The following is a 27,847-nucleotide window of genomic DNA, read 5'->3' on the forward strand; positions in this document are numbered from 1 at the left end:
TAGTGTCTATGGGGGGTGCAACGCATGGCGCTTCAGCCAGCATGGGAATGATGGGTAGTAAGTCAAACCCGACTCGACTATATCGAACTCGGGTAAATCGAATAATTCTTTATATCGAATTATTTTTGAACACGGCAGTGTTTTAACGTCACTGTATGGGAAAATTTACGGATACGCCGAACAAAAATCGCCAGAACACTTGATATATCGAACATTGGGCAGTGCAATATGCCCCAAGAAGTTGGCTTTCCCTTACAGGCAGTGGGCTTTTTCTCACGGAAGGGGACTTTCCCACACGCATTTGGGAAAGTCAGCGGTGTGATTAAAAAGACGCCGTGCCGAGCGAGTAGAAACCATAGCATGCCATCGCGTGCTTTCTCCCATGATTCCTTGTCGCAGCAGTCGTTCGGGGTCGCCGTTCGCTTCTCAGCTCCCTTTGTTAACGCAATGGCTGCCGTAAAATGGAAGAACCTGGCTGTTCTTCGAAAAGCTGGCGATAACACAGTCGAACATAGAGAAAAGAAGTCTGACATCGCAACTGCACAGGGCATTCTAAGAAGCACGTCGAGCATGACATTGAAAAATTACGCCAAGATTAGGGCCAACGCATACTAGAGGCTTCCACCGCCTGATGAACATGCACACCTGCGTATTAAGAAGTTGAGTCGCTGTTTACATCAATACCGTATTTTCTTGCCTACAACCCGCGCCTGCATATAACCCGCATCCCCAACTACAAACAGCGGAAAAATAAACACTAAAAAAAAAAAAAAAATCCCCGCGTATTGCTGTAAGCCGCCTTTCTTGCATGCAGTGCCGTGAAGCCAACTTGCGCAGCGAAATTCGCATCGGAAATATGGTAAATCCTTTAAAAGTTTTATATCGAATTACACGATATGCCGAATTAATTCCCTGTTCTTAGCGAGTTCGATATATGCGGGTTTAACTGTACACGGATTTGTCTAAACTTCGTTGTTTCGGCTCCGTTTGGCTCCGCGTCACCTGCATCCACTTTGTCGCAAGACGAAGTTCAGCAAAAGTCAGCAGTTCCACTTCACCACTTTAACCTTTTTAGGCTCACCAATTCAAATCTGGTCACGAAGTTCACAACAGCCTATCCTTTTATCCGAAACGAATGCCAGAACACAGCAATAAACAAAGCCACAAGTGCATTCGAAGCCGTAAGCACGAAGATTAGGCAAATCCGTGTACTACCCATCATTCCCATGGTGGCTGAACGATCGCAGTGCCAGAGTTCCCTCTAGGCAAATGTAGGAAACTCTATGGCACTAGAGTTCCCTCTAGGCAAATGTAGGAAACTCTATGGCGCCAAGTCTGCCCCACAACTTTACTCAGTTGGACCTGTCCCGTCATTGTTGAAAGTGCAAGGTTATAGCCACGCAGGTTTTTGATGATAATGGCGGCTGAGGTACACTGATGTTGCAGTCCAAGAGCTGTTTACTTGCCATCTTTTACCCCCAGAAAGCCGGGAAACAAAGGCAGGCTGTTGTGAGAAGGACATCATCCGCTTAATTTTCATTCTTGCATCCATTGCGAAGCTTGTGAACTTTATCAAACGGGGGGGGGGGGGGGGGGGGGGGGGGGAGGAGGGAGGGGGCTGCAGGAGCGCTGCGGCGAGACTTTGCCCCCCTAATGGGGAACCCTGTGCACGCCTATGTACGCCACCCTGTTTTTTATTTTAGCGTCTTACTACACAACTCCAAACAGCACTTGAACATTCTCTCGACGGCTACATAGTGACAACACTGACATGGCAAACACAGTTAGTTGTGTGGTCGAGTGCACTTTCTAAGTGTGCCATTTCCACACTGCTTAGCTTTTGAAGGAACATAAAAGTGTCATTACATGTGTACTACATGCTACTACACACTATACGCTACTACAAACGCCACTATACGCTGACAAAACTTGGGGGGGGGGGGGGGGGGGGGGGGGGAATGCAGCTAAACAGGTGTAATGCACTTCTACAAAAACATTAATGCATGTCTATTTTCTACCAGAACAGCTAGCCTTCTGGAAAAACAAGGCATTATATTCAGAGTCATACTTGGAATATTAACTCCCCAACTCTCTGCCTTGTTCTATCAGTATCTGATAATCGAATCAGGCACCAAATTGGAGGATCCAACAGCCAAGAGGTACGAAATTGCTAAATGCGAGGTTGCAATTCACGAGGCAAATGAGCAACAACAGAAAATATTCCAACAGCAATGACAAAGTTCTGGACGTACTTGTAGCTGAAGGACGGTGTCAGGGTGTCCGTGGCCGAACCCGCCACGACGTGCGACGCCAGTGGGTTGTTGATGTCCCAGAGTCGGATGCGCATGTCGGAGCCAGCTGTGAGCATAAACGGCCCGCATTCCAGAGGGCTGATGTACATGCTGTACACTGAGTGCACGGGCGCAGAAGAAGATGCCTGGATGACAAAAAACGAGCCCAATACGGTTCAATTAGTACATGCACTGTGATGGCTTTGGTGCCTTTAGCATCCTGCTGCAAAGGTATGGACAGAGCAAACACTTGGGCACACACCTGAATTAACATTTCTATCGCTACGGTAAGCACACATGATTTCAAGACATGCATCACAGGTGTAGGTAGACCCATAAAATTAACGTAAATTTAATTGTTCCAATGCATTTGGTAGACTAAGAGAGATGTGATGAAGAGCTCCAGGTTAATTTCAAATGCCTCAAAGTTTTAATATAAACATAAATCTAAGTAAACAGTAAGGCTGACTCGGGGTGTGTTGATACCTACTTATTTGAAAGCACAGCGCAACCAAAACAAAGACAAGAAGTATTACAAGCGCCTGCAACGCAGCCTTGCGTTTCTTCTTGTCTCAGTTTTGGCCACACTGTGCTCTTAAATGCAGGCCTTATTGTGCACCGCACCTATTGTAATGCGGAAGCTGCAGGCAGTAGTCTTAATTTGAGCCACTGAATGACTGCACCAGAAGGTATATGCAGTTTCAAGAGAGCCTTTGGACCTTTTGTTTGTTTTCTCGTGAACGCACCTGTTTCTCGCTGAGTGGCGGAGACATGCTCGCCCAAAGTGTGCGCAGCCGAGCCTGCGTCTCCAGGTCCCAAAGCGAGACTTCATTGTTGCCCTCGACGGCAGCCCAGACGCAAGACTGGTACAACGGGTCGATGCTCACCCGACGAACACGAGCACCTGTGAATGCACCACGGACACTTTTTTGATAATGCTAAACAGAATACCCTCGCATACACACAAGCAAAAACACACGTCACGAGGTGGTGGGAGCATTAAAGGACTGCTCCAGGATTCCACAAGCAAGCCAGAGCTTTTAGAACATGAATCGTTCGGAAGAGATGGCGCAAACTTTACAAAGGTACTAGTGGACACGCATTCTAGCACAAGTTCTTAAAACCACTTGAGATATGTATACAGAGAGACACAGTACTCTTCGGAGAAAGCATTACCTTCCTAAATCAAATATATACACGTGAAATGCAGAAGTGCTTTAGCCTACAAAAATGAAAAAAATTGCTGTATTTAATATGAAAGGTTAAAGTCTAGTGTGTGGCGGGACTTTTTCCTTTAGTTGGGCTTACTATTTGCTTTCACAAAACTAGCCTTACAACAAGAAAAGAATGACATCGCTGCAGCTTCGTGAATTGAATTTGTTAGGCCCAACAGGCGTACATGGCACATTACTCTACAAAGAGCCATTATTTTTCTATTGGCAGTTTCCTGAAAAATTTTTTAATGTTACTGCACTACTGTTGTGCTAATCTCGCCTGAACAAACTGCTTTGCTACTTGTAGAATGACCCCAGGCAGTGGAATTCGGTGATACTGTCATGGTACTTCTGTATTACAAGTGCAAAACTGTGCTTCTGCACGTTCTTCTGGCCCTACTGATCATCAGCGTTAACACAATTCAAACTTGCCGGCAGGGTGGCTGACAGTGGTGCTTGGCAGCTGGAATCGCATGTCCCAGCAAATGAGCTTTCCCTCGGAGGTACCACACACGAGCCAGTTGTGCTGAGGATCAATGCAGAACGATGTAATCACACCTATGAGAGGAAAAAATGGAGAAAAAAAAAACAGTGATCAATGTTTTCTTGTGACCTGCTGTCTTCCTATTACCCTGCATCCACCACAGGCTCACGTCCAATTCCACAGCAATGTGACCAAACACTAGTAAGTGTGTCCAATTTCACAGTATGTAATCCCTACACTAGTAAAGGGCTTCTTTTTTTGTTAAAGCAATGATATTGAAAGAAAACACTCTCATGGCTGTTGTCCAGGCATGCAGGTTCACCACTAACCAGTAGTAGGTGGGTCAGCACGCTAACAACACTTTAGCAGAATCTCAGTTACAACCCACCCCAGCATCGCACATTTATGCAACTACTCTGTCAAGTCATAGCACACATAAATCTTAGTTCGAGCTTACTTATCTGATAACAACTGTGGTAGGTTAATACTGCGGGAAATTTGCCCACAAAGGTATAACAGAATTAACAAAGTCATTATAATAGCTTGCTTGCAGTGATAACCCCAAAGGTACCTAGTGGCCGCCAATTCGTGACATGGAGGAGCTGTGCCACTGGTTCAACAGAAAGCAGACGCAATTACGGTGGTGGGGATCATGTACCCAGGTTTATTAGTTGTTGTTCATATGCATAATTCAGCACAGGGGATAAGGACCAGAAGACAATACTCAAGCCTACGTACCATGCCTAGGGTTGTTTTCAAAGCACCAAGCAGTGCTAGGTGACCGCAGATCCCAACCTATGATTGAGCCATACACGGTGGCATAGACGAGCACAGATTGCAATCCTGCAAGAAACAAATGAAGCATGTTTGGCTACAACTGACATCTGCTCAAAAAAGACCATCGAGTCGTGTTATCACTCAGTTTGGTCTATGGTGAACACTCTCTTGCCTAAGATATACACACCTGTGTCAAAATGCTGCAGGTCCACAACACAGCCGTCCTCGTGTGGGTCTAAAGAGCGGGTCTTCAGTGGGCTTGTCTTATTGCTGTTGACCTCCACTCTGCAATGTAGGAAGGACACATTAATGCCGGAATGCTCAACACTTCAAGTTCACCTGCAAATCTCACATTCCTTCATGAATTCTTTGCACACAGCACTAAGATGAGACAAGAGCCTGGGGATCTCAGTTCCTGCTTTTTAGTCTGGTTAATTATGTGGGACAGTCCTGTAAAAACTTTGCTGCTAAGCCTCAGAGCACAGTACTACTGTACTGGCACAGGTGAACACTTTCTCAGTTGCATAAGTACACCTGGTGTTCTCTGGCTCATGGGACTGTGCCAGTGATCAGGGCCTCAGAGCCTAGGTGGCAAGTTGAAGCAGCCTTATTTTTTATTGCACTCGGCAACAAGAAAACTGGTACTTAAGTGTGCAATGCATTCACAACAGAATCATGTCAGCTTTCTTCGCTGCATTGTCTATGCAATATGTACTGTCAGTGTACAGCCTAGCAAGGAGTGAAATTGGTGAGGATTGGATATTCAGTAAACAGCCTCTGCCTTAATGCAGACACTGACCTGAATACTTGTATGGTGCCTGCATCTGAGGCAACAGCCAAGGACTGCATGCTCTGACACACAGTCATGCATGTAACCTGTCCATCTGGAAGAAAATACATGCAATACCACTGCACAACTCTGGAATACACAGATACAAAAATATTCTGACACGTAATTCAAGAAGCGATAGCACACAATAGCTTTCTGTCCACGAGTCGCTGCAAAAGTTGCCAAAAATTTTATGCAATGGAGAACAAGCAATGCCCAAGAGAGACCATGACAGCACGAACGTACAACTAAAAATGTGCTGACATCATCAGGCAAGGGTGCCACAAGAATTAAGACATTTCTAACTGATAACAGAAATGTTCAGCCAAGCTTTGTACACTAAACATGAACACTCCAAAGAGCGCAAGCGCTCCTATACTTCTCTATCATACTGGTACCTAAGCAAGTTAAATGCTGGTAATGGATACCTCAAGCTAAGTGGTTAACTTGTGCTTATACAATATCAAATGCGTAACTGAAACCATTTTATTTCACTCAATGGACTGTGTGCAAAGATGCTGCTGCAGGAACATGAAATTTAAAACTGGCTTGGCTGCCCAGTTTTTAAGAACTGGGCCCATAGTTATCAGCAGTGCTAAACAGCAAACTGGTTTCAGACAAGTTGAAAATCTACATAAACTATGTGCTGATTGCAGTCAGGTCAGCATAGTCTGCCAGTATTAATATTTGATGTCCGTGTCCTGACAAAAAATTTAAACAGATGTCACAAGCAGTTCTCTTTTCTATAGTGTCTTTCTGCCTATTTGCAGTGCCTCCTTTCCCACAAACTTGCTCAAGTTTCCGTTTTTCTCTAATACGACGTTTGCCGTTCCACGCAGAGCTGCTCAAGACTGCGGAAGCACCACTCACCCATCCTGGCGTAGGTCTGGCGAGACCGGTTAGCGATGGCTTTCTTCTCCATGCGGCCCCAGTCCCATATCTTGACCAGGCCAGTCGGCCGAGCATGTGGCAAACAGGCTCGTGTTCGGGATCACCTGCAGCCTGTGTTCAGGCGAATGTGGAATCGCAACATCAGCAACTGAGGTGACAGAGCGTCGCCGCCACCACCATCGTCGTCAACAAGCAGTGGGAATGAGCACCACCTCGCGGCATCTATTGCAGTGTTTTCTACATTGCCCACCCTTGCATCGTTTTCGGTGTAGCTATTTTCAGTTGCACTGACGGCTGTCAGAGTGAAGCTTTCTTCGTGGAAGTCTCCTAGATATATACATGCCCTACACTTCATTAGCCTCTCCATAGGAATCACAGGCATCCCCGAGCAGGAACAGTCTGCATGCAAGGTGACGTCAACACATTTGCAATAAACAGAAAAGACTACTTGGTTATGAAGGTGGTGCCCTATCTCCATAATTTGGTCACCGAAACACAAGTTCATAAGGATGCTAACGACAGTTTTTTAGGATGTTACGTCAAGGTACCAGTTGTCTCAATGAACAGCATAACTGCAATGACAAATATTATACTTCTTATACGATGGTAGGTGATGCAAGAGAAAGGCCTTTTTGAAGTAACACCTTTAATGGCAGAAAAAAAGGGATAAGAGAGCGAGAGACCTACCACAATGCTCTTCTTTTTTTTTTTCTGCTCAGGTTTCTAGCCTACTTGAACAACCTATATGAACACTGAATTCCAGAGCCGACAACTTACACCTCTCACTGACATAGCTGCTTAGCACCCTGTCATGTCAGTGTCACGAACACGTTCGCACTAACAGCAACGCTCACAGGTTGAGTGACTGATGTTCTGTTACACTGAAAGCCCCTTATATCAGCCCAGTTTTTCTCAAATCATGGAAAGCAGCTTCCTGGTGACAACCAAGGCCTGAGTTTCAGTGCCAGCACTAACCATACAGTGCAGTCATGGATCAAGTAAATCAAGCGTATCACAATAATCAGGTATCAAAACTGTATGCAGTACAACAATAATGGATGTTCTAAATCCATTTGAACAAAAATTATGGTATGTCGAACATTCGTGAGTGAAATCCCAGCTTGACATTGACTCACTCGCGAATGTTCAACATACCATAACTTTTGTTCAAATGGATTTAGAACATCCATTATTGTTGTGCTGCATACAGTTCTGATCCTAGATTATTGTGATATGCTGATTTACTTTTTAACTCTCTCAGTTTAAGAAACATCTTGCTCCCCAAAAGGCACATGAAATATTTTATACTCCAAAACTACACATTATACTAGAAAAATAATTGCACATTTGAAATCGGCACAGAAATATACATAAACTCGGCAAGTTTCATCAAAATTGATTAAGAATTTTTAAAAAGTTTTAATAGTAGTGTCCCCCCCTTAAGCCTGGCAGGTACAGTCTGAAGGCCTGACCTGTGAATAGCCCCCTTGTGTTCGTGCATGTGGGCCACCAATGTTCCGCGCGGTCTCCACTTTGGCGGCAGGGGCCGGTCTTCACGTGCCGGGTCATCGATGGCCTCCCTCACCGTCTGTTCCCGGGCAAACTCTGTCCGCTTCTTGTTCAGAAGAAGCTGCAACTCCGCTTGGCACGACAGGCAGTGAACTGTGGCTGCAAACAATTGAATTTTCTCTAAAAATACAGCACCGCAACGGTTCTCCTACTTAAACGCACTTTGTATGGAGCCAGTGAACTGAAAGAAATGAAGAATCTAGGCAGTTGGGGCCATCTTGTGTAGAAGTATTCTTGTTCTTCAGTCATGTTTATTTCTTATCACCTGTAGCAGTAGTAAGCAGCCGGTACTAGCAGTAACGAAGGCATGGTGTCTTACCAGGCAGAGACAAAAAAAAAAAGGGAAGGACCAAGAAAAATGGAAGATGAAAATATATGACATATATAAAATGGTCATTGTTTCAGGATAAACGTGTTCCCAAGGTGAACATGTTCACCTTAGGAACAAAGTACAAACAAGTTCAGACCAAAAAGAGGGCAGACGGTGACCATTGGCATTTGCCCTCCTGTTATTCGCCAAGACGAGCAGTAAGGCTTTGCTTCTTTTCATGGGGCTGACGTTTGCCACACTTTGGCTGCCCGTAAACACTAGGTCGATCCAATAAGTGGCGGGGAATCAATACACAAGCCAGTCCTTTAACACTGGCGTTCAGTGAGAAAGAAGAAACGAGATAAAACAACATTTAACATTTGCGATATCATGAACTGCTTACTAGTATGTGGTTAAAACGCTGTAGGCAACAGCTCAGTACTAAGTGACCTCCAATGACAACAGTGGCGAGCGTTTTCAATTGTTTGGACTGCAAATTGTGGTAAACAGGCCAATTTGATTTTAGATTCTATTACTGCACAATTTCGTACTACATATCAGACATATACGACATATTGTACAGTGACCACAGCTGTAACCAGCACCAATATGAAAACATGGTACTTTACTGTTAGTGAAATATTTTTAGAAATCGCTACACCAAAATTGTCACCATTATTACAACCATGAAGGTTTTTTGAACTTAAATTACCATCATGAAAAAGTTTGAATGAACTTAACTTACTGTTTGATGATGCAAAGAAATTAAAGATAAAAGAGAAAACTAAAATTTTGCTAAACTGAAAAAAAAAAAAGCATGACAATTCGAAGCATAGTGGCCAGCACACACAAATCCAAGCAAGGCAATAAAACAGTCAACACAAGGAGGAAGTGTCGATGCTTCTTTAGGGGTTCGTATCCCATTGAGCAACGGCCATTTATCTTTTGATTAGGGATGGGCGAATAGTGAATTTGAGGTTCGAAGCGAATCCGAAGCGAATAGTGATTTGGTCGAATACGAATCGAATAGTTCGAATAGTATTTACCGCACGTTACTAGGAAAAATGAGCATTTTTGTCATGACCCTTGCACAATATTTTTAAAGATTGGAACTAGGTATGAGTGAATGGCACTTTTTGGTTTGAAATGAAGCAGCCTTGAATAGTATCAAGAATTGAATAGCAGTAGGGTTATAAGTGGTGCAATATGTTACAATTTAAAAATTACTATACTCAGCGCATATAAGCCCATATAACATGCCTTTAAACTTAAAAAAATATGTACATTTAACCTTGAAGTGTGGCTTCACGGCAGTGCAGATTTCCCCTGGATGGGTTGTTTCACGGCACAGCAACCAGACGCTGCAGTGAAACCACCTTTACAGGGAGTTATGTTCGGTCAAATGTATACATATCGAATACTTCGAAATTTCGAATAATCTAAATTCGTATCGAAGCGAATTCGAATACTGTAATATTCGTTCGAATATTCGAAACGCCCGAATATTCGCCCATCCCTACTTTTGATCCTTTGTGCTGCTTTGAAACAACACACCAAAAGTTGATACTAACCTGTGTCTATGGTGATTCCGGTGAATATTTTTTGCGGCTGCTTCGGAGAGGTGTTTTCGGATGGCGCCGCAGACTCGGCCGACTCGGCCCCCGAAACATGAAGCTCCATATTTGGGTCGCCGTCTCCGGCTGGCGAATGCTGCTGAGGCAGTGGCTGTGTCTGTTTCAAGGGGGACTGTTCCCGCAGTTCAATCTTGCCAAACATCCGTTGCCAGTCTTCGTTCTGGAATTTGCACAGAAGGCTCAATTCTCTCAATTTGTGCAGTACGGCACGAATGAGCGCAGTGATTTTCTGATGCAATTAATGCATTCACTCATCACGCATTTGAATGGTCCCGGCTAATATACTTGCAATTTGCTTGCTTATTTTCATGTTTCTGTGCCAAGAGGCACAGCATTGTGCACATTAGTGTGCATATTTCGTTGCCACGCAGTGGTGATGAAAGATTATAATTATGACAGCAACAAGGATTCAAGAACTGTTCAAGTGTTTCCCCAGCAGCAATGATGCGAGATGAGGTGGCATGATGCGAGTTAACTGGATTTATTTGAGCAAAGAGCACCGGGAAAGCAAGTGCTCTCGTCTTGGAGGCCCATATGGAGCAATGCATAATAGTACCAGAAATTTACTAGTATACATATAGGTTGTCAGCGTGAGGTAACAACTGGACACAAGAACACAGAGCAGAGGTCATGAGCTTACAACAGCACCTTTGTTGCATCCTTCGTGTCATCATGTTTATTTTTCTTTTTACGCGCTGCGGCTCAAGTTACCAACTTCTCAGCTTTTTTTTTTTCTTTTCATTAAACTCTTTTGTCTTGCTACAGCTCAAATATGCCAAACCAAGTAGCCCTTCATCTGAAGTCTTAAACTTGAGAGGAACTTGTTGCACATTCGACGACTGAAGTGCACAGAAGAGAGTTCAATAAAAGAAACGTCTCTGCAAACGAAGAGGCAGGCGTAAGCTCAACACAGAGGCGACTGTTTGGCTTCGGACAACAAATATGTTTGCTTACCATGGTGACCTGGGGAGATTCAATGGGTGGTCCCTTCTTTCTGTAAGATCTGTCAAGGCAAAAGCAACAAGTTAGTAAAAGCTAGTGTACCGAGTTCGAAAGCACACGAGACATGAACGTTCTGTATATGCCGAACAACACATTCCTTGTTATTGTATGCAGTGCAGCAGTTCTTCAATGTAATGGCTTCTCTTTTTTCATTCTTCACAATGGCTCTCGCTTCCATCTCTTATAAAAAGCTTTTTCTCTCTCTCTCTCTTTCATTGTTGCTGACACCCTGGCTTACCTGCTATGCAAGAGAGCCTGTGAAGGCTCATCGCCAATTTTGAGTGTGAGCAGGTCTGTGCTATGGCATCTGTTTGACATGTAGAGTTTCTCCAGGTCGATCTCACCGCCTCGGAGCTTTGCGTCCACATTTTCAGACTCTGAAGCACTGCACAACGACAATCGTTCTATCAGCACATTGTCGCCCACACATCTAGACTACGATATTGTGGCTGAAAAGCAGCACGAAAAGCAGGACAAGCAAAACTACGAGGCTTTCAACATTTGTTGCAAGGACAGCCTTCATTTGTTGGCTCTGCATCAGTTGCCTGAACTGACAAAGAGATTACCTGTATCCGTGACCGAGTGGTTGAAAGTTCTCGTTTTCCTTCTTCCTTTTAAAGACACACGCATCGTTCACAATTGGTTTTTTGCGTCCTTCTTTCTTCGGCATATGTACTACAGTTGCAATACGAATACACATGTTGGCAATCTGAGCCAGTTCCTGTCCTCTCTGCGTTATCCCACATTTCGGGCAGTTTTTTTCACCATAAAGCCATACCAACAGGCTCCAATTCCAATATTCTCGTACCAGTGCGGTTGTTACTGCACTTAGTACGTTGAAAACGTGTCAACAAAAGCTTGTGTCAGCTATTGCATGGAAAAGAGTGCCTCCTAACCACAATTTTCATATCCCATTATTAGTTGTAGGGGTCTGCCTTCGCTCACCAGTTACTGCGAGAATCAGAAGTCCATGCATAACCACAATCGATGCTTGGAGTCCTAGTGCACCTAGAGAAACACTGGAGGCTCTCCAGAGCTCTAAAGACCAAGAATAACTATCCTTCGCGAGTTCAACACCTTTCGAGGACTAATAGTGCAACCTACTTAGATCAATTACCCCGTCTAGCAACACACCCAATGATGTCACAGAGCACTTTTTAACGTTAACATACCGAGTTTGCCTTGACATTGCAGGCACTGCATTTGTACGAATCGAGTGCGAGTTTTCTATTTATTTTTTCTATAAAAATTAAGATCCCAGGAAACGACACTCTTGAATACAAATACAACGCAACTACAGGAAACCATGCTCATCAATGCAGTGGATGATTTCTTTTCTGTCCGCTAACCCTTTCGAAACGTGGCAAGTTCGGCCACCAACTGATGAAACTGTGTGGGAAAGACAACATGTCCATCACAAGAGTGTTGGGTTTCCAGAACAACGAAGGAAAACGAAGGGGGCTGTGTGGGCAACAGCACTATCGGAGGCTAGGAACTTGTTTGATGATACAATGACTGTAGTCGGAATACAATGACTCTAGTTGGAATAATTTTTTGTTGTCAATACATAAATTGCGACCACAAACACTGGCCTCTTTCCTTTACTCAACACACAGCAATATTTGTCATCAGTTCAATTAAATCTTTTCATTTTAACGTGCTTGACACATTCATGCAAATTTAGAATAACTTCTTGTGTCCTTACAGCGATGAAATATGAAAGCGACAGTACCTTCTCTTATATTTGTGTATCTTAGCGAGGTGCTCCTTCATTGCCTACAAAAGGAAAAAAAAAGCATCTGTTAGAAGGAAAAAAAACCATCCGAGGGAAACAAAAGGTTTATCTTCTATATGGTATGGCACGTAACAAACAAAAAATACTGAAGCATACCACAATCTTGTCTTCCATGGCCTCTGTCACACCATCTGACTGAAGTCTCCTGTAAACCTGTAAGTGTGTGCAGGACTGTATCACACACTGATTATAATACAACCATTTTCAGTTTTTTTGTGCGCTTGCTTATGGCAACAGATGCATAACATGAAGATATTCATCGTACAAGGGAATAGACTCTGTATCATGTTTGGTTGCCGTTCATAATCGGGGTGCTATCACCCTCTGTAATGTTGTTTTTGCCTCATGGCACGCGTGGGTGGGCATAGTTAGCGTTTTTGCCATGATGAGAGGGATGGCGCTGCTCCCGCAGTAGCTCCGCCCTGTCAGCAAGATTAGGCGGGCGCACGGGGGGCTTGGCGTGGGCGCCGGCGGCTGTCTCTCACGAGAGGTCTGTGAGGACGATTCCGCGGCTCGGTCTCACGGACTCCCGTGATGAGTTGAACGTCGGCGATGCCACATTCATGGTACATAGTATGTGTTATGTTGTTTGTGTGTTGTATTGGCATTCTGTTGGGCTATTTGTCATGTTACCAGTTATTTATAGGATTCGGCTCACGAGCTCGCCGTTATGTAAAAGCTATTAATTAGGGGTGTGCGAATATTCGAAATTTCGAATATTTTTCGAATAGTGTTTGCTATTCGATTCGATTCACATTGGAATTTTACTATTCGAACTATTCGAATTTCCCAAAAACAAATACAGTTGTGAAGAAGAAGATGCGCCTCCATCCAGCAGCATCGCCAACGCTCGGCTCGCTCGGCTCGTGTTTCGGTTCGCCGCTGTGCCTCTGGACGCTTCTTCTCGCTTGCTTGCCGCTGACGACCATTACGTCTTTCAACGACCAATAAACCTCTTCACATTTGGTGGAGGGTGCTGTTCATCCCCGTCGCTACACCCTGGAGCTGCGTAGCCGGACGCTACCGCCGATCATGACTGACCACGCAAACCCATCGGCGCCTTCGTCCCTGTCCGTCACCTGCACCGGGCTTCCTCGGCTCCGGGACCCAAAGGTCTTCAGCGGTGCAGATGAGACCGACGTGGAAGACTGGCTTGACCACTACGAACTGGTGAGCGCGCATAATAAGTGGGATGACCCCGACAAGCTAGGCTACGTCATATTTTATCTGACTGGCGTCGCCGAATTGTGGTACAACAACCACAAACAGAACATCCCCACATGGACCGTCTTCAAGACGTCCTGCTCTGAAGTATTCGGTCGACCAGCTGTCCGCAAGCAGCGCGCAGAGCAACGCTTGCGCGTCCGCTCACAGCAGACTGGAGAAAGCTTCACAAGCTATATTGAGGACGTCGTCGACCTTTGTCGACGTGTCAACGACACCATGCCCGAAGCTGACAGGATCAAAGAAATCCTGAAGGGCATTGACAATAGCGCATTCCAAATGCTCTTGGCTAGGAATCCGGGCACAGTTTCAGAAGTCGTCAGCTTGTGTCAGAGCTACGACGAGTTGAAGAAGCAGCGCGCTCTGACTCGGCAGCCTCCACGGGGTGGCGAGTCGCTGTGCAGTCTCGACACCATGCCTGACCATTCGACGTTGCTTCAGCAGGTTCGAGACTTCGTCCGCGAGGAAGTTGCCCGCCAACTTTCCTTACTGCCTTTTACTCACGAGCCTACCACCCGTCTGCCCACCCCGCTCCAGCACTGTTATTTCGGAGGAGGTTGCCCACGCTGTTCCCCTTGCGCGCCGCGAGCCGCCTCCATCCAGCCCTGTTCACTACGCGCGTGCATCGGAGCCTGTGGCCGCTCCTGTCGCCTATGCGCAAGCCGTGCAGCCTGTAGCCGCGCCCCTCACGTATGCTGACGTTCTGCGTAGGCTTCCTCAACCACCTTACACTACGCACTCGCAGCCCACGCAACCGCCTGTCTATCCTTCCACTTGGGCAGCACCGACAATCGCCAATCCATGGAGGACGCCTGATAATCGACCGATTTGCTACGCCTGCTACACTCCTGGACACGTCGCCCGCTATTGCCGCCGTCGCCCCCAAACTTTCCGCGACTGTGCCCGGTCGTCACAAGCCGGAAGCCAGCCCTTCCTCCAATACGTTCCTGGCCCATCACCGCGCGATGCCCCTACTCACCGCCCTGACTTCCAGCCGCAGCGCTCACCATCTCCTCGGCGGCGATCGCCGTCCCCCATGCGTCGCCGGCCCGGACCCTCCGACCAGGAAAACTAAACGCCGCAGTTCAAGAGGCAAGAACTGCGCCATCTCCGAACTGTCCAAGCCCTCACTCCTCCCCAACTAACGTGGTCGCCATAACTGTTGAAGGTGTTCGTACTTTTGCCCTTGTGGACACCGGCGCCGCCGTTTCTGTCATAGCCGCTAATCTCTGCCGTGTATTACGAAAGGTAACGACGCCGCTTTCGGGACTGTCGCTCCACACCGCAAGCGCGCAGCAAGTGACGCCTCTCGCAGCCTGCACTGCAAGAGTGGTCATTGAAGGCAATCTGTACATCGTTGAGTTCATTGTCCTTTCTGCCTGTTCGCACGACGTCATCCTCGGGTGGGACTTCCTATCCCGCGATAATGCCGTCATCGACTGCGCACGCGCCGAAGTTGAGTTTTCCCCATTGTGTGACGCCCCATTACTTGACGCTCTTCATCAGCCGCCCAAGCTGCTCGTTCGTGAGGATACCGACATTCCGCCTGGCACTTTCGCATTCGTCCCTGTTTCCTGCAACGCCCACACCGACGCTACAGTCTTTTTCACGCCGTCCGATGTCTTCACGAGTCGTAGAGCTCTGCCGCTACCTTTCGCAACGATTGACATCGCCGCCAGCAGCAGCAATATATTCGTCTTGAATCCGCTCTCTGCACCTGTCACGCTGCTTGCAGGCGAATGTCTCGGCCGCGTGGAAGATCTCGACTCTTCGTCTTTGGTTGACGTCCCGGATGACCGCTGTGACCCACCAAATGCCCTGTCGGCACTCGGGGAGTCATCCAGTGATATATTTTCCAGTGCCATCGCCGATACCCTCACCCCTGCCCATAGGTCGGCAAACTCACTCATGAGTCGAATCACTCAGACTCACTCAGACTCATATCGAGGCGTGAGTCTGAGTCTGAGTGAGTCCGGTTGAGTAAAGTTTTTGTGAGTCTGAGTCCGAGTGAGTTCGGTTGGGAAAAATTTTGGTGAGTCTGAGTCCGAGTGAGTCCGGTTGAGGAAAAATTTGGTGAGTCTGAGTCCGAGTGAGCCCTAAGGGCAAAATATATGGCATGAGTGAGTCTGAGTGAGCTCCACAATTTTTGCCGACCTATGGTCATATCTACTCTGCTTCAGCATTACTATCAGCCTTAGGTAGGCTCATGTTTATACTCACGTATAGTCCCACATACTTCAACGCGCTACTGTTCATACGTCAGCTTAATATTTATTGATCAGAGGCGTGAGTTGAGGAGGGAGAGGGGGAGGAAGTGCCTTGACCTCCCCCCGCAAACTTTTTCACGGGAAGTTACTGATAAAAATATCTCGTGTGAGTCATGACTTTCAATTAAAAGGTCCTTATTGAACTGCAAACTCAGATAACTCGTATTTGAAGGTACGAGATCAAAAGGTGCTAAGTATCGCACCGATTATGCGAGATATTGGCGTTAAAGAGCATTGACATTACGGTATAAAAAGGATAATTTAATGCTAACGGACTCACGAGTCGACTCACTCAGACTCACTCAGACTCAGATCGAGCCGTGAGTCTGAGTCTGAGTGAGTTCGAGTAAATAAAATTTTGGTGAGTCTGAGTCCGAGTGAGTCCGGTTGAGAAAAATTATAGTGAGTCTGAGTCCGAGTGAGTCCGGATGAGGAAAAGTTTGGTGAGTCTGAGTCCGAGTGAGCCCTGAGGGTAAGATATGTTTCGTGAGTGAGTCTGAGTGAGCTCCAGATTTTTTGCCGACCTATGCCCCTGCCGAACACGCTGACCTACTTGCTCTTCTGCACGAGTTCCGGAATTCTTTCGATGTGTCGCAACCTCAACTGGGCCGCACGTCGCAAGTACGACATTACGTCGACACCGGTTTACACCAGCCGCTGCGTCAAAGACCATACCGCGTCTCCGCTGAAGAGCGCCGCGTCATTAACAACCAAGTCGAAGACATGCTTCGTAGAGACGTTATTCGACCATCGCACAGTCCCTGGGCGTCTCCTGTCGTACTGGTGCGTAAGAAAGATGGATCTATCCGGTTTTGCATGGACTACCGTCGTTTGAATAAGATAACCCGCAAGGACGTCTATCCTTTGCCGCGCATTGACGACGCCATTGACACCCTTCACGGAGCAGAATTCTTCTCGTCACTGGACTTGCGGTCTGGCTATTGGCAAGTTCCTATGGCTGAAGCCGATCGCCAGAAGACTGCGTTTATTACACCTGATGGCCTATACGAGTTTAACGTCATGCCCTTTGGACTTTGTAACGCGCCTGCTACGTTTGAACGACTTATGGATAATACACTACGTGGTCTAAAGTGGTCTATGTGCCTGTGTTACCTCGACGATGTCGTGGTTTTCTCCCATGATTTCCCTACACACCTCCGTCGCCTCAGGCACGTTTTGACTTGTCTGACCAACGCTGGCCTTCAGCTTAACCTCAAGAAATGCCGCTTCGCTGCCCGGGAGCTCGTCATCTTAGGCCACATCGTGTCCAAACAGGGCGTATTACCTGACCCTGCAAAACTTCGTGCAGTCGCGGAATTCCCTAAGCCCACGACCATGAAGGAACTTCGAAGTTTTGTAGGTCTATGCTCCTATTTCCGGCGCTTTGTTCGCAATTTTGCATCCATCATGTCACCGTTAACCCAGCTTCTTCGCGGCGACGTGAACCTCTCCTCCTGGTCCTCTGCATGTGACGTAGCCTTCGCTACACTGCGCCGCCTGCTCACTTCCCCACCTATTCTTCGTCACTTCGATCCGACGGCTCCTACTGAAGTACACACAGACGCCAGCGGGGTCGGGCTTGGCGCTGTCCTCGCTCAACGAAAGCCCGGCTATTCCGAATACGTCGTCGCCTACGCTAGTCGCACGCTGACGAAAGCCGAAACGAATTACAGCGTGACTGAAAAAGAGTGTTTGGCTCTGGTGTGGGCGCTTGGAAAGTTCCGGCCGTACTTATACGGCCGCCCGTTCGATCTAGTAACCGATCACCACGCGCTTTGCTGGCTCGCCACGTTGAAGGACCCTTCTGGCCGCCTAGCGCGATGGGCACTTCGCATCCAGGAGTACGACATTCGCGTCGTATACCGCTGCGGACGCAAACACTCTGACGCTGACGCCCTCTCCCGCTCACCTTTACCGCCAGATCCAGCGTGCGCAACCACATGCGTCCACCCCTTGTCATCTCTCGATCTCGACTCCATTGCCACCGAACAACGTCGTGACCCGTGGATCGCTTCTCTTCTTGATTATCTATGTGGAATATCCACCATTCCTGTATCTCGATCCCTCCGTCGTCAAGCTTCCCATTTCACCATCCGCGATCAACTGCTTCATCGCCGCAACTACGCTGCCGATGGCCGCCGATGGCTACTGGTCATTCCACGCAGCTTGCGATCACAAGTATGCGCCTCTCTTCACGACGATCCGCAATGTGGCCATGCCGGGGTGTTCAAGACATACGAGCGCCTTCGCCATCGCTATTACTGGCGCGGCATGTACAATTTTGTGCGGAAATTCGTGCAGTGCTGTCCTGACTGCCAACGACGCAAATCGACACCTTTACGTGCGACCGGCGCATTGCAGCCGCTTCCATGCCCTGCCAAGCCATTTGATCGCGTCGGCGTTGACCTCTACGGTCCCCTTCCAATGACCGCAGATGGCAACCGGTGGATTATCGTGGCTGTCGACCACCTGACACGCTACGCCGAAACTGCCGCTTTGCCTAGCGCTACCGCTCGGGATGTCGCCTCTTTCATTTTACGTCACTTTATCCTTCGACATGGCGCCCCTCGAGAGCTCCTTAGTGACAGAGGCCGCGCTTTTCTCTCCGAGGTCGTCGAAGCTCTGCTCTCGGAATGCCACGTCATTCATCGGACAACCACAGCATACCACCCGCAGACTAACGGGCTCACGGAACGGTTTAACCGCACCCTGGGTGATATGCTCTCGATGTACGTCGCATCTGACCATACCAACTGGGACCGTGTTCTCCCTTATGTAACATTCGCATACAACACCGCGATACAAACAACTACCGGATTTTCGCCTTTCTTTCTCCTTTACGGACGCGAGCCTTCACATACTATTGACACCCTACTTCCCTACCGTCCTGATGCTTCCGAGTGTCCACCTGTCTCCGAAGCTGCTCGACAAGCCGAAGAGTGCCGCCAGCTCGCCCGCACGTTTACCTCGCAAGAGCAGCAGCGACAGAAAGAAAACCGCAGCACTTCACTTCCAGACCCTAGCTATGCCCCAGGGTCTCTCGTATGGCTCTCTGTCCCATACCAGACTCCGGGACTCTCCTCGAAGCTCGTTCCAAGGTACGAGGGCCCTTACACCATCTTGGAGAAAACCTCTCCAGTTAATTTTCTTATCGAGCCAGTTTCTCGATCGGATGACATGCGCCGGCGTGGACGTGACATCGTCCATGTTTCCCACCTCAAGCCGTACCATGAGCCTCTACCTGAAACTTCTTAGGTCACCAGGATGGCTCCTTTTTCAGCGGGGGCGATTGTGAAGAAGAAGATGCGCCTCCATCCAGCAGCATCGCCAACGCTCGGCTCGCTCGGCTCGTGTTTCGGTTCGCCGCTGTGCCTCTGGACGCTTCTTCTCGCTTGCTTGCCGCTGACGACCATTACGTCTTTCAACGACCAATAAACCTCTTCACACAGTCAACGACCGATTAAAAGTGACCCCTTATGATTTTCAATATGCTTCACCTCATTACACTCCCGTATTGCGGCAAAGCTGCCTTTCAAGCTCCGTTACGGTCGAACTTGGCCAAGAGACAAAATCCAATTGGAAGTGGTCCCTAGATTTTCAATATGCTTCACCTCATCACACCCCGGTATTGCGGCAAAGCTGCCTTTCAAGCTCCGTTACGGTCGAATTTGGTCAAGAGACAAATTGAAAGTGGTCCCTAGATTTTCAGTGTGCTTCACCTCATCACACCCCGGTATTGCGGCAAAGCTGCCTTTCAACAAGTTCAGCTATGGTGGCAAATGTATTAACTCAAGAAAATGCCGGTTCCAACATGGAGATGAAAGATGTGGCAGAGGTGGGGGCTCAATTAATGCTGTTTTGCACCTGAAATTTGGGCAGGAAGTCCGAAAAATCGGAAGCCGAAGCTTTTTAGCATCCAAAATTTCAGATGTTTTTATATATCGATGTCTTTGAGGCAGATTTAGAACTCCGGACTTGAAGGGAGCACACCCTTGTCCACCACATCAGTTGGGCTTCCACAGAAGTTGAAAGAGGAGCGGCTGAGGAAATGGCACCTTTGCCTATCAAGTGTAAAGTGTTGTCAGCAACACTTTGGTTGCACCAAATCATGTACATAAATACAATTCGGCCTCTACATTGCTTGTTCTTCATAAGACAACTATGAAACACCACCCCGCCAGTGCTTCGTCAACCTAGCAAAAAGAAACACTTTCATGTTGCTATCACATGAAAATATGCTTAGGAATCGTCTCTATTTTTTTCTGCAATTTCACTTCGAAGTATTCGAAAAATATTCTAGAAATATTCGAGAAATATTCGATTCAATTCGCACTCACACTTCAATATTCGAATTCGCTTCGCACTCAAAATTTTGCTATTCGCACAGCTCTACTATTAATGTCCACATGTCCGTTACACAGTAGCCTGATCTGCGTCCGTTTGTTCCATGAGCGCGACTCCTTCGAGACCCCACAAAATAAGAACACACTTGTGGTTTAGAGCCAGCCAACCACACGAGAATGTGGCTTACCGACTTGAGCTGGTGGTCTACGTTGGGTAAAGGCGGCTGGTGCTTCCCCCTCACTATGGATCGCATGACCTGTCGATTACGCAGGTCTTCCAGGAGACTAGGGAGAGCGTCCAACTTCACCACATAGTCGTAAAGGCTCCGTGGGAGAGGATCTTCGAGGGCATTCAGCATGGCAACCTACAACAAACATGCCAATACGGGCAGCCAACAGTGAGCGGTGGGTGAGCACGTCCCCTATGCTTAATAAACTGCAGTGAAGCTAAATATTCTATTCAATGTAACGCTGATTGTAGGTGGGCCACTTGGTACATATGTTAGTGTGAAAACAGTGGTCAAGGACGGGGCAATGGAATGAAGCACAGTGCTGACAAACAACTAAATTTATAGCTGGTCGAGGTAAACTACTGCCCAGTTTTCAATTCTAACTAAATTTATTATCGCCTGACAAGCAATAGATGGGAACAGACGTGATGTCACATAAACAGCAAAGTGACACGCTCTCAGTACCAGTTCCATTACTAACACAACAGAACTTAGCACCCAAGAAAATTTATCTCCATCCCTGTAAGGGTAACAAAGGGGGAACTGACGCACTCTTGATTTCTTTTGTGGATTTGGAAAGCTTCCCAAATTTCGCATCTCATTCTGTCATCTTTTCATCCATCCTTTCTCATCCTTTCAATGTAACTTTTCTGACTGAAGCTTTAGGCAAGCCTGCCGTGCAGAGGCATCCAGTACTCAAATGCCCAACCAAATTCAATGCCAGCTTATAATTTTAAAGACACTGTGTTATCAGGATCTCGGGTGCTGCATCACATATTTGCGAGACAATCGCATGTTAGCTGCCCTGCAATAAAATGTGCATGCATGAACACGCGGCAGCACTAACCTCTTTGTCCATTTCAACGACTGAACGCTTGAGGTAAGGCTGAAGCATGGGCCTCAGCTTGCACTGGGTGTCCGCGAGCGACAAGGTCTTGGTGACTGCACACACGAAGCCGACCGTGTTCTGCCGGATCCAGAGGTTCTGAAAACAAGACCGTTATGACAGAGCTGCTAACGCACGTTGTGGCAAACACACTCGGCAGCCGTACCGCTCAAACCTTATTACTGCAAGCAGAAAGCCGACCAAAACAGATAGGAAAAAAAAATGCTGTCTGGATAGTTTGGACTGCCTTCAGCAATGCTGGTGAAGCAAGAAAAACATAATTACTCCCACTTCTGTGCCCCAAGACTAATTCGTAAAAAGGTGTTGCTGACAGAGCTCATTATCACAAACACATTAGAAGCCCACAATGCAAACAAGTTCCCTCCAAAGAAAGACACTGTGTACAGCCTCCTCACTACATTAGCAAACAAGCAGCCTCGTGATGACAGCGCACGAGGGACATCTGACTTTTTCTAATAACGAACAGAAAAAAAAAAATCACCGCCTAAGCACTCCGTACAGATGGTTAACCAACGAAGCTGCAATGTGCACACGAGCTGGGGTCTATCGAAGGGTCTTCTGTTGTAGCTTTTGATTTCTCTATCACCACATTTAAGAGATGCATGCTTCAAACACTGCGTTTGGTGATGCTAGCTTAAAGGATATTAAGAACACTAAAAGGATTTTATTAGATCTGTGCGAATAGCAAAATTTTGGGTGCGAAGCGAATTCAAATAACAAAGATTGAGTGCGAATCGAATCGAATAATTTCGAATAATTTTCGAATATTTCTCAAACATTTTTCGAATAATTCGAAGTGAAATTACAGAAAAAGTTGCAGAGAATCTCTGAGTATGTTCTTGTGAGATAGCAACATGAAAGTGTTTCTTTTTGCTAGGTTGATGAAGCGCTGGTGGGGTCATATTGCATAGTTGTCTTTCTTATCAAGGGTGAGGCAATGTAAAGGCCGAATTGTATCTATGTACATGATTTGGTGCAACCAAAGTGTTGCCGACAACACTTTACACGTGATAGGCAGAGATGCCATTTCCTCAGCCCCTCCTACTCTTTCAACTTCTGTGGAAGCCCAACTGATGTGGCGGAGAAGGGTGTGCTCCCTTCAAGTCCGGAGTTCCAAATCTGCCTCGTAGACGTCGATATACAAGAACATCTGAAATTTTGGATGCTAAAAAGCTTCGGCGTCCGATTTTTCGGACTTCCTGCCCAAATTTCAGGTCCAAAACCGCATTAATTGAGCCCCCAACTCTGCCACATCTTTCATCTCCATATTGGAACCAGCGTTTTCTTGAGTTAATACATTTGCGACCGTAGCGGAGCTTGAAAGGCAGCTTTGCCGCAATACGGGGGTGTGAGGAGGTGAAGCATATTGAAAATCTAGGGACCACTTTCAAACGGACGTTGACTGTCTCTTGGCTAAGTTCGACCGTAACGGACTTTGAAAGGCAGCTTTGCCGCAATACGGGGGAGTGAGGAGGTGAAGCATATTGAAAATCTAGGGACCACTTCCAATCAGACGTTGTCTCTTGCCCAAGTTCGACCGTAACAGAGCTTGAAAGGCAGCTTTGCCGCAGTACAGGGGTGTGATGAGGTGAAGCATATTGAAAATCTACGGACCACTTCCAATTGGCCTTTGTCTCTTGGCTAAGTTCGACCGTAACGGAGCTTGAAAGGCAGCTTTGCCGCAATACGAGAGTGTAATGAGGTGAAGCATATTGAAAATCTGAAGGGGTCACTTTCAACCGGGCGTTGACTGCATTTGTTTTTGGGAAGTTCGAATAGTTCGAATAGTAAAATTTCAGTGCGAATCGAATCGAATAGCAAACATTGTTCGAAAAATATTCGAAATTTCGAATATTCGCACACCCCTAGATTTTATGGGTAGCGATTCATGCTGCGGCGGGTATCATCCCTTGCTATATATGCTGACAAAACCCGAAGAGAAACTACCTAGTGCAAGATCCTTCGAGGTGGCGTATGCTAGCATTGCTTCTTCATTATAGTTCCTGCACACTCACAAAGTGCCACATTTTCCCACCTCCTACCCATATACAGCTTAACTGTAAAAAGTGATGCAAGAAGTAGTGAGAGCACAAATCACTCGGCTCACTAACTCACAGGGTGGTATAGAAGAGGAATGGTCTCAGCCGTAAGCTCGTAAAGCATTTGTTTTCTGAAGAGACCCATTTCGGCAAGTTCGGTGAGAGCCTTGAGCGCTTTGCTGATGATGAACTCCTCCGTGTCTGCAAGACCCTGAAAAATGTTAAATAACAAAAAAATCGTCATTCTTCACTTGTTATAAAGCTTAATTGCTTAAATATTGCAGTCTTGCATTAGAGCTGCACTTTCAGGTTAGAAAGCCTCTTTTTAAGTTTAACTTAAGAAATGAAATTAGCGGTGTCACGAAGATTCTAAAAGCAGTCAAATACATATTCCTTTGCAAGGAATATGTATTTATTCTGAGAAATATATATTTCTTTCTGGAAGTCCATGTGGATTTCCTTGTGGCTTCGTGCTGTAAACGGGTGATTGTCAATTTCCCTTTCTTAAGGATTGACTAAACAAAACTACACAATTTGGATCAGTGATAACAATGTCTACAAAGTTGCAACAATTACAATAAAAACCAACAGACTTAACTTCTGCATATATTGTTATTGCCATCTGGAACCACTAGCATATACCAGAGTGCTTATGAGATAATGACTGGCACTGAACACCCTATCTTGAAGTTTGTGCACATTAAATGCACCACTTTGTAACTCGAAACGAAACAGTGACTGCTTGGGACGCCATACGAGGTGCAGTGAACAGAAACACATAATCTCAACACAGTGTTGGGTCTTGTCTCAATCGATCTTTCCTCCGTTTTGGTGCGAGCAAAACTGTGTATTTAATTCATAAATAGGTGCAAGGCGCAATCTTGTATTTTAAGACACATCGTACAAGTGAATAGCACACCTGTTGCAAGAGAGGCTTCAAAATGGGCGAGCACTGCCATCCAACGTAAGCTGCAACGCCAACAATACTGTCGAAGAACGAAGCTCTCAGATGCCTATCCTCCTGCAAATGAAAAAATGCGTGACCAGACATTAGGCACATGGACACACTCGTGCACTGTGTGAGAGCACAGTTCTGTGCACACAGGCAGATATCGGTAATACAAGTCATTCTGAGTAGAAGCTAACATACCTTGTCATTCAGAAATGTGATCATGTGGGACAGCAAGACATCATTTGCTGTAAGAGAAGAAAGGAAAGGCATTTCACATTTCAGATGACACAATCGCAATTAACGACATGTCTTCAGGGCAGAACATGAACTCTGACCATGCTCACGTCTGCAAAGCAACACAATAGGAAGGCAGATCTTCAAAAAATACTTCGAAGGTCCGAACCTTTTTGCCGGCCAAAGAACAAGCACAACCGTGTGATCCCTTTTTCCAGAAGCATCTGCTTGACTATGTTGTTGGAGTCGGTCAGCAAAGTGGACACCATCTGCTGAACCATATGCTGGAGGGCCTGAAGCTCAGTATCGTACGAACCCTGAAGAGATAATGAACAATCAGTGAATACATAACACCGCAACCTAGATTCACAACAACTACAACCACCAATAAGTTTCAAAGCAGTACTGACACCAAGAATTCAGCAATGGTGCCTTTCCAGTCTTTAATCATTTTAATTGGAAACGCTTTTCTGCTAAGTGGCTCTGCTCTCCAAGTACCAGGCACTCAATCTGCCATCATGAACACTATACGACACATATAGGGAAGGACAGGTCCACTACATGTGTCTAGAACGTAAACGTGCAAAATGCTCGTATACTACTCCAAACATTCCATAATCGCACTGCTTGCATTTTTGTGTCTACTGCTAATCACAACAGTTGATTCAGTGGGACTCGCAAAGTTTTCATACCTGTTTTGAGAATTCACACTGCTGGTGATAATCCACAGACAAAAACCACAATATGTCTGATTTACTAATTGATCACTGCCTGTTTACTGCCCCTGTGTGGTAATGTATATACAGCCAGTGATTGTAAAACCAATACATAAAAAAAAGACTCAGCGGCAGATATATTTTAATGCTGGTAGATTGAAAGTCTATGGTCTCTTTCTTTCACATTAAAAAGAATTAATTACTGCTTACTTGATGGTGATGTTGTGCCTGCACAGGTGGCTCGACGTTTGTGCCATCCGGAGAAGACACCTCATGCTGAGTGCTCAGGTCCAGAAACCTGTAAAGTTTGATAAGTAGATGGAACCACTTTATGATTAGCAGCACAAGAGGTAAACAAAAATGCTTACAGAGTTGTAATTTAAAGGTTTATTAGCAGGCTACAAGGCATAGGCGTGCACACAAGGGGGGCCGGGGGGGGGGCAGGGGGGGGAGCAACATCTGCCCCATACGTTTACTCCGCGTAGTTTTTTTATGATAATGGCGGCTGAAGGTCCCTGATGTTGCGGTCAAAGGACTGTTTACTTCCCATCTTTACCTCACGAAAGATGGAAAAATGGAAGACATTGCTTCATTTTCATTTTTTTCCATCTGACAAATAAGAATTTATTTCACTGCACAGCTATAGTGAAACAAATGTGTTTTCTCTAACTGACATCTGCTTTCTTCAACTTTCAGGCACACAATTTTTTTTCTGGCTGTTTCTTCAGGTTCTTGCAGTTAGGTTAGGTTGTTCAGTTTAATCTGTTCAGGCTTCTTTTTTTTTTTGTAACTAGAATCCCTTCACAATTTGAGTTACTACGTATTACTCTTTGATTGGTACTCAAGATGCGGTAAGGACAATTATGTTATTCAAACACCTTTTCTTGTCTCGCAGTTTGAGAAGTGATTGAACAACGTTGATAAAGTTGTTATCATGACACTTAACTTGCCTACAAAGACAGTTAACATTCATTACTGCACAAACAACATAAGGAACAATCATTACAATCTACACATCTCAAAATACATTTAAGAAACCTTGAACAAATTCTTCTTTTGATTAATGGCAAACTTATATTGGCAAATACAGAACACAAAAATGCTTCAGCACAAACCTGAGTGCAGTCTCGGCCAGGAGCGCAATGTTTTCTGCAAGTGCCATCCGCACAATGCACAGCACTGTCCAAGGTGACATGTATCTGCAACAAATAAGGCAACACATTGCTGCAGATGCAGAAAGCTGTACCAAACAAGGGGGCTGCTCTAAGAGTATGGAGCAAGCTTGTAATCAACAAGGCAAGCACCACACACACTGGGGCAAGAAAGACGCATGGGACACAAGCACTGCTGCCTAACTTTTGTTCTTAGCCACACTGCTAAGGGCTTATCAACTTGACGTGGGATGTGCAAAATAAAAATACAGGGTACACAAGAACCTCAGTAGATGGAAATCGCTTAATTAAACAGAAATAATTTTTTTATTTTGTTGGTTTCATACGTGGGTAATGCAAAAAGCATTTTTTTTTTCTTCTTTTCATTACTAGGGTTAAGGCTTGGGCAAGTTGGTTCATTGTGCAAAGAAGGGAAAACAGCGCTGAATTTTGGACGAGCGCCTGTCGTCGTCTGTCTTCCTTTGTGTTCGTCCAAAATTCAGCGCTGTTCTCCCTTCTTTTCATTAACTGAAATTGAAATTCTCACAACTCTCTATAAATGAAACTACCGAAGAAAGGAAAGCTCCAGAGGATCCTTCCCAAAATAGAGACAATTTGATATAGGACAACCTGTCTTCAATCCTGAAAACCATCTCTAATAAACTGTGACAAAGACTGTGCCTGCATGACTGTGTGTTGCTATTCAGCGACCGAATGTACCAGCAAAAGATTTAAAAAAAAAATAGTCATCTACACCACTGGAGACCCCTTGAAGATAAAACAAGCTATGTTTAGTCCATCCAATTGCTGTCAACAGTGTCTCGTACCACGGAAAAAACTAAGTGATATATTCACTTCTTCATTTTTAACATGTCTAATAATTAAGAGGACATATAACAGATAGTGCTGCGCCTCTTTCCCAGTAAATGAAACTCCCATTAACTGAAACACATTTTTTTTCAGCCCCTTCATTCAACAAGATTCTAGT

General features: G+C 46.0%; 1 protein-coding gene across 1 annotated transcript in view; it reads right to left on the bottom strand.

The window, feature by feature from the left end:
- Positions 1–27,847, bottom strand: part of LOC119389846 (phosphoinositide 3-kinase regulatory subunit 4-like) — a 39,541-nt gene that overhangs the window by 1,906 nt on the left and 9,788 nt on the right. Inside the window, 23 exon segments of the mRNA XM_049414559.1 lie at positions 2,253–2,437; positions 3,038–3,195; positions 3,938–4,063; positions 4,728–4,832; positions 4,954–5,051; positions 5,566–5,650; positions 6,466–6,547; positions 6,549–6,597; positions 7,959–8,154; positions 9,937–10,159; positions 10,954–11,002; positions 11,240–11,386; positions 12,734–12,777; positions 12,893–12,949; positions 20,819–20,995; positions 21,708–21,845; positions 23,883–24,017; positions 24,726–24,827; positions 24,957–25,003; positions 25,162–25,309; positions 25,919–26,006; positions 26,824–26,879; positions 26,881–26,907. Coding sequence (XP_049270516.1) covers positions 2,253–2,437; positions 3,038–3,195; positions 3,938–4,063; positions 4,728–4,832; positions 4,954–5,051; positions 5,566–5,650; positions 6,466–6,547; positions 6,549–6,597; positions 7,959–8,154; positions 9,937–10,159; positions 10,954–11,002; positions 11,240–11,386; positions 12,734–12,777; positions 12,893–12,949; positions 20,819–20,995; positions 21,708–21,845; positions 23,883–24,017; positions 24,726–24,827; positions 24,957–25,003; positions 25,162–25,309; positions 25,919–26,006; positions 26,824–26,879; positions 26,881–26,907 — 2,522 coding nt within the window.

This window comes from Rhipicephalus sanguineus, chromosome 4 (assembly GCF_013339695.2).
Source record: "Rhipicephalus sanguineus isolate Rsan-2018 chromosome 4, BIME_Rsan_1.4, whole genome shotgun sequence".
Classification (NCBI taxonomy): Eukaryota; Metazoa; Arthropoda; class Arachnida; order Ixodida; family Ixodidae; genus Rhipicephalus; species Rhipicephalus sanguineus.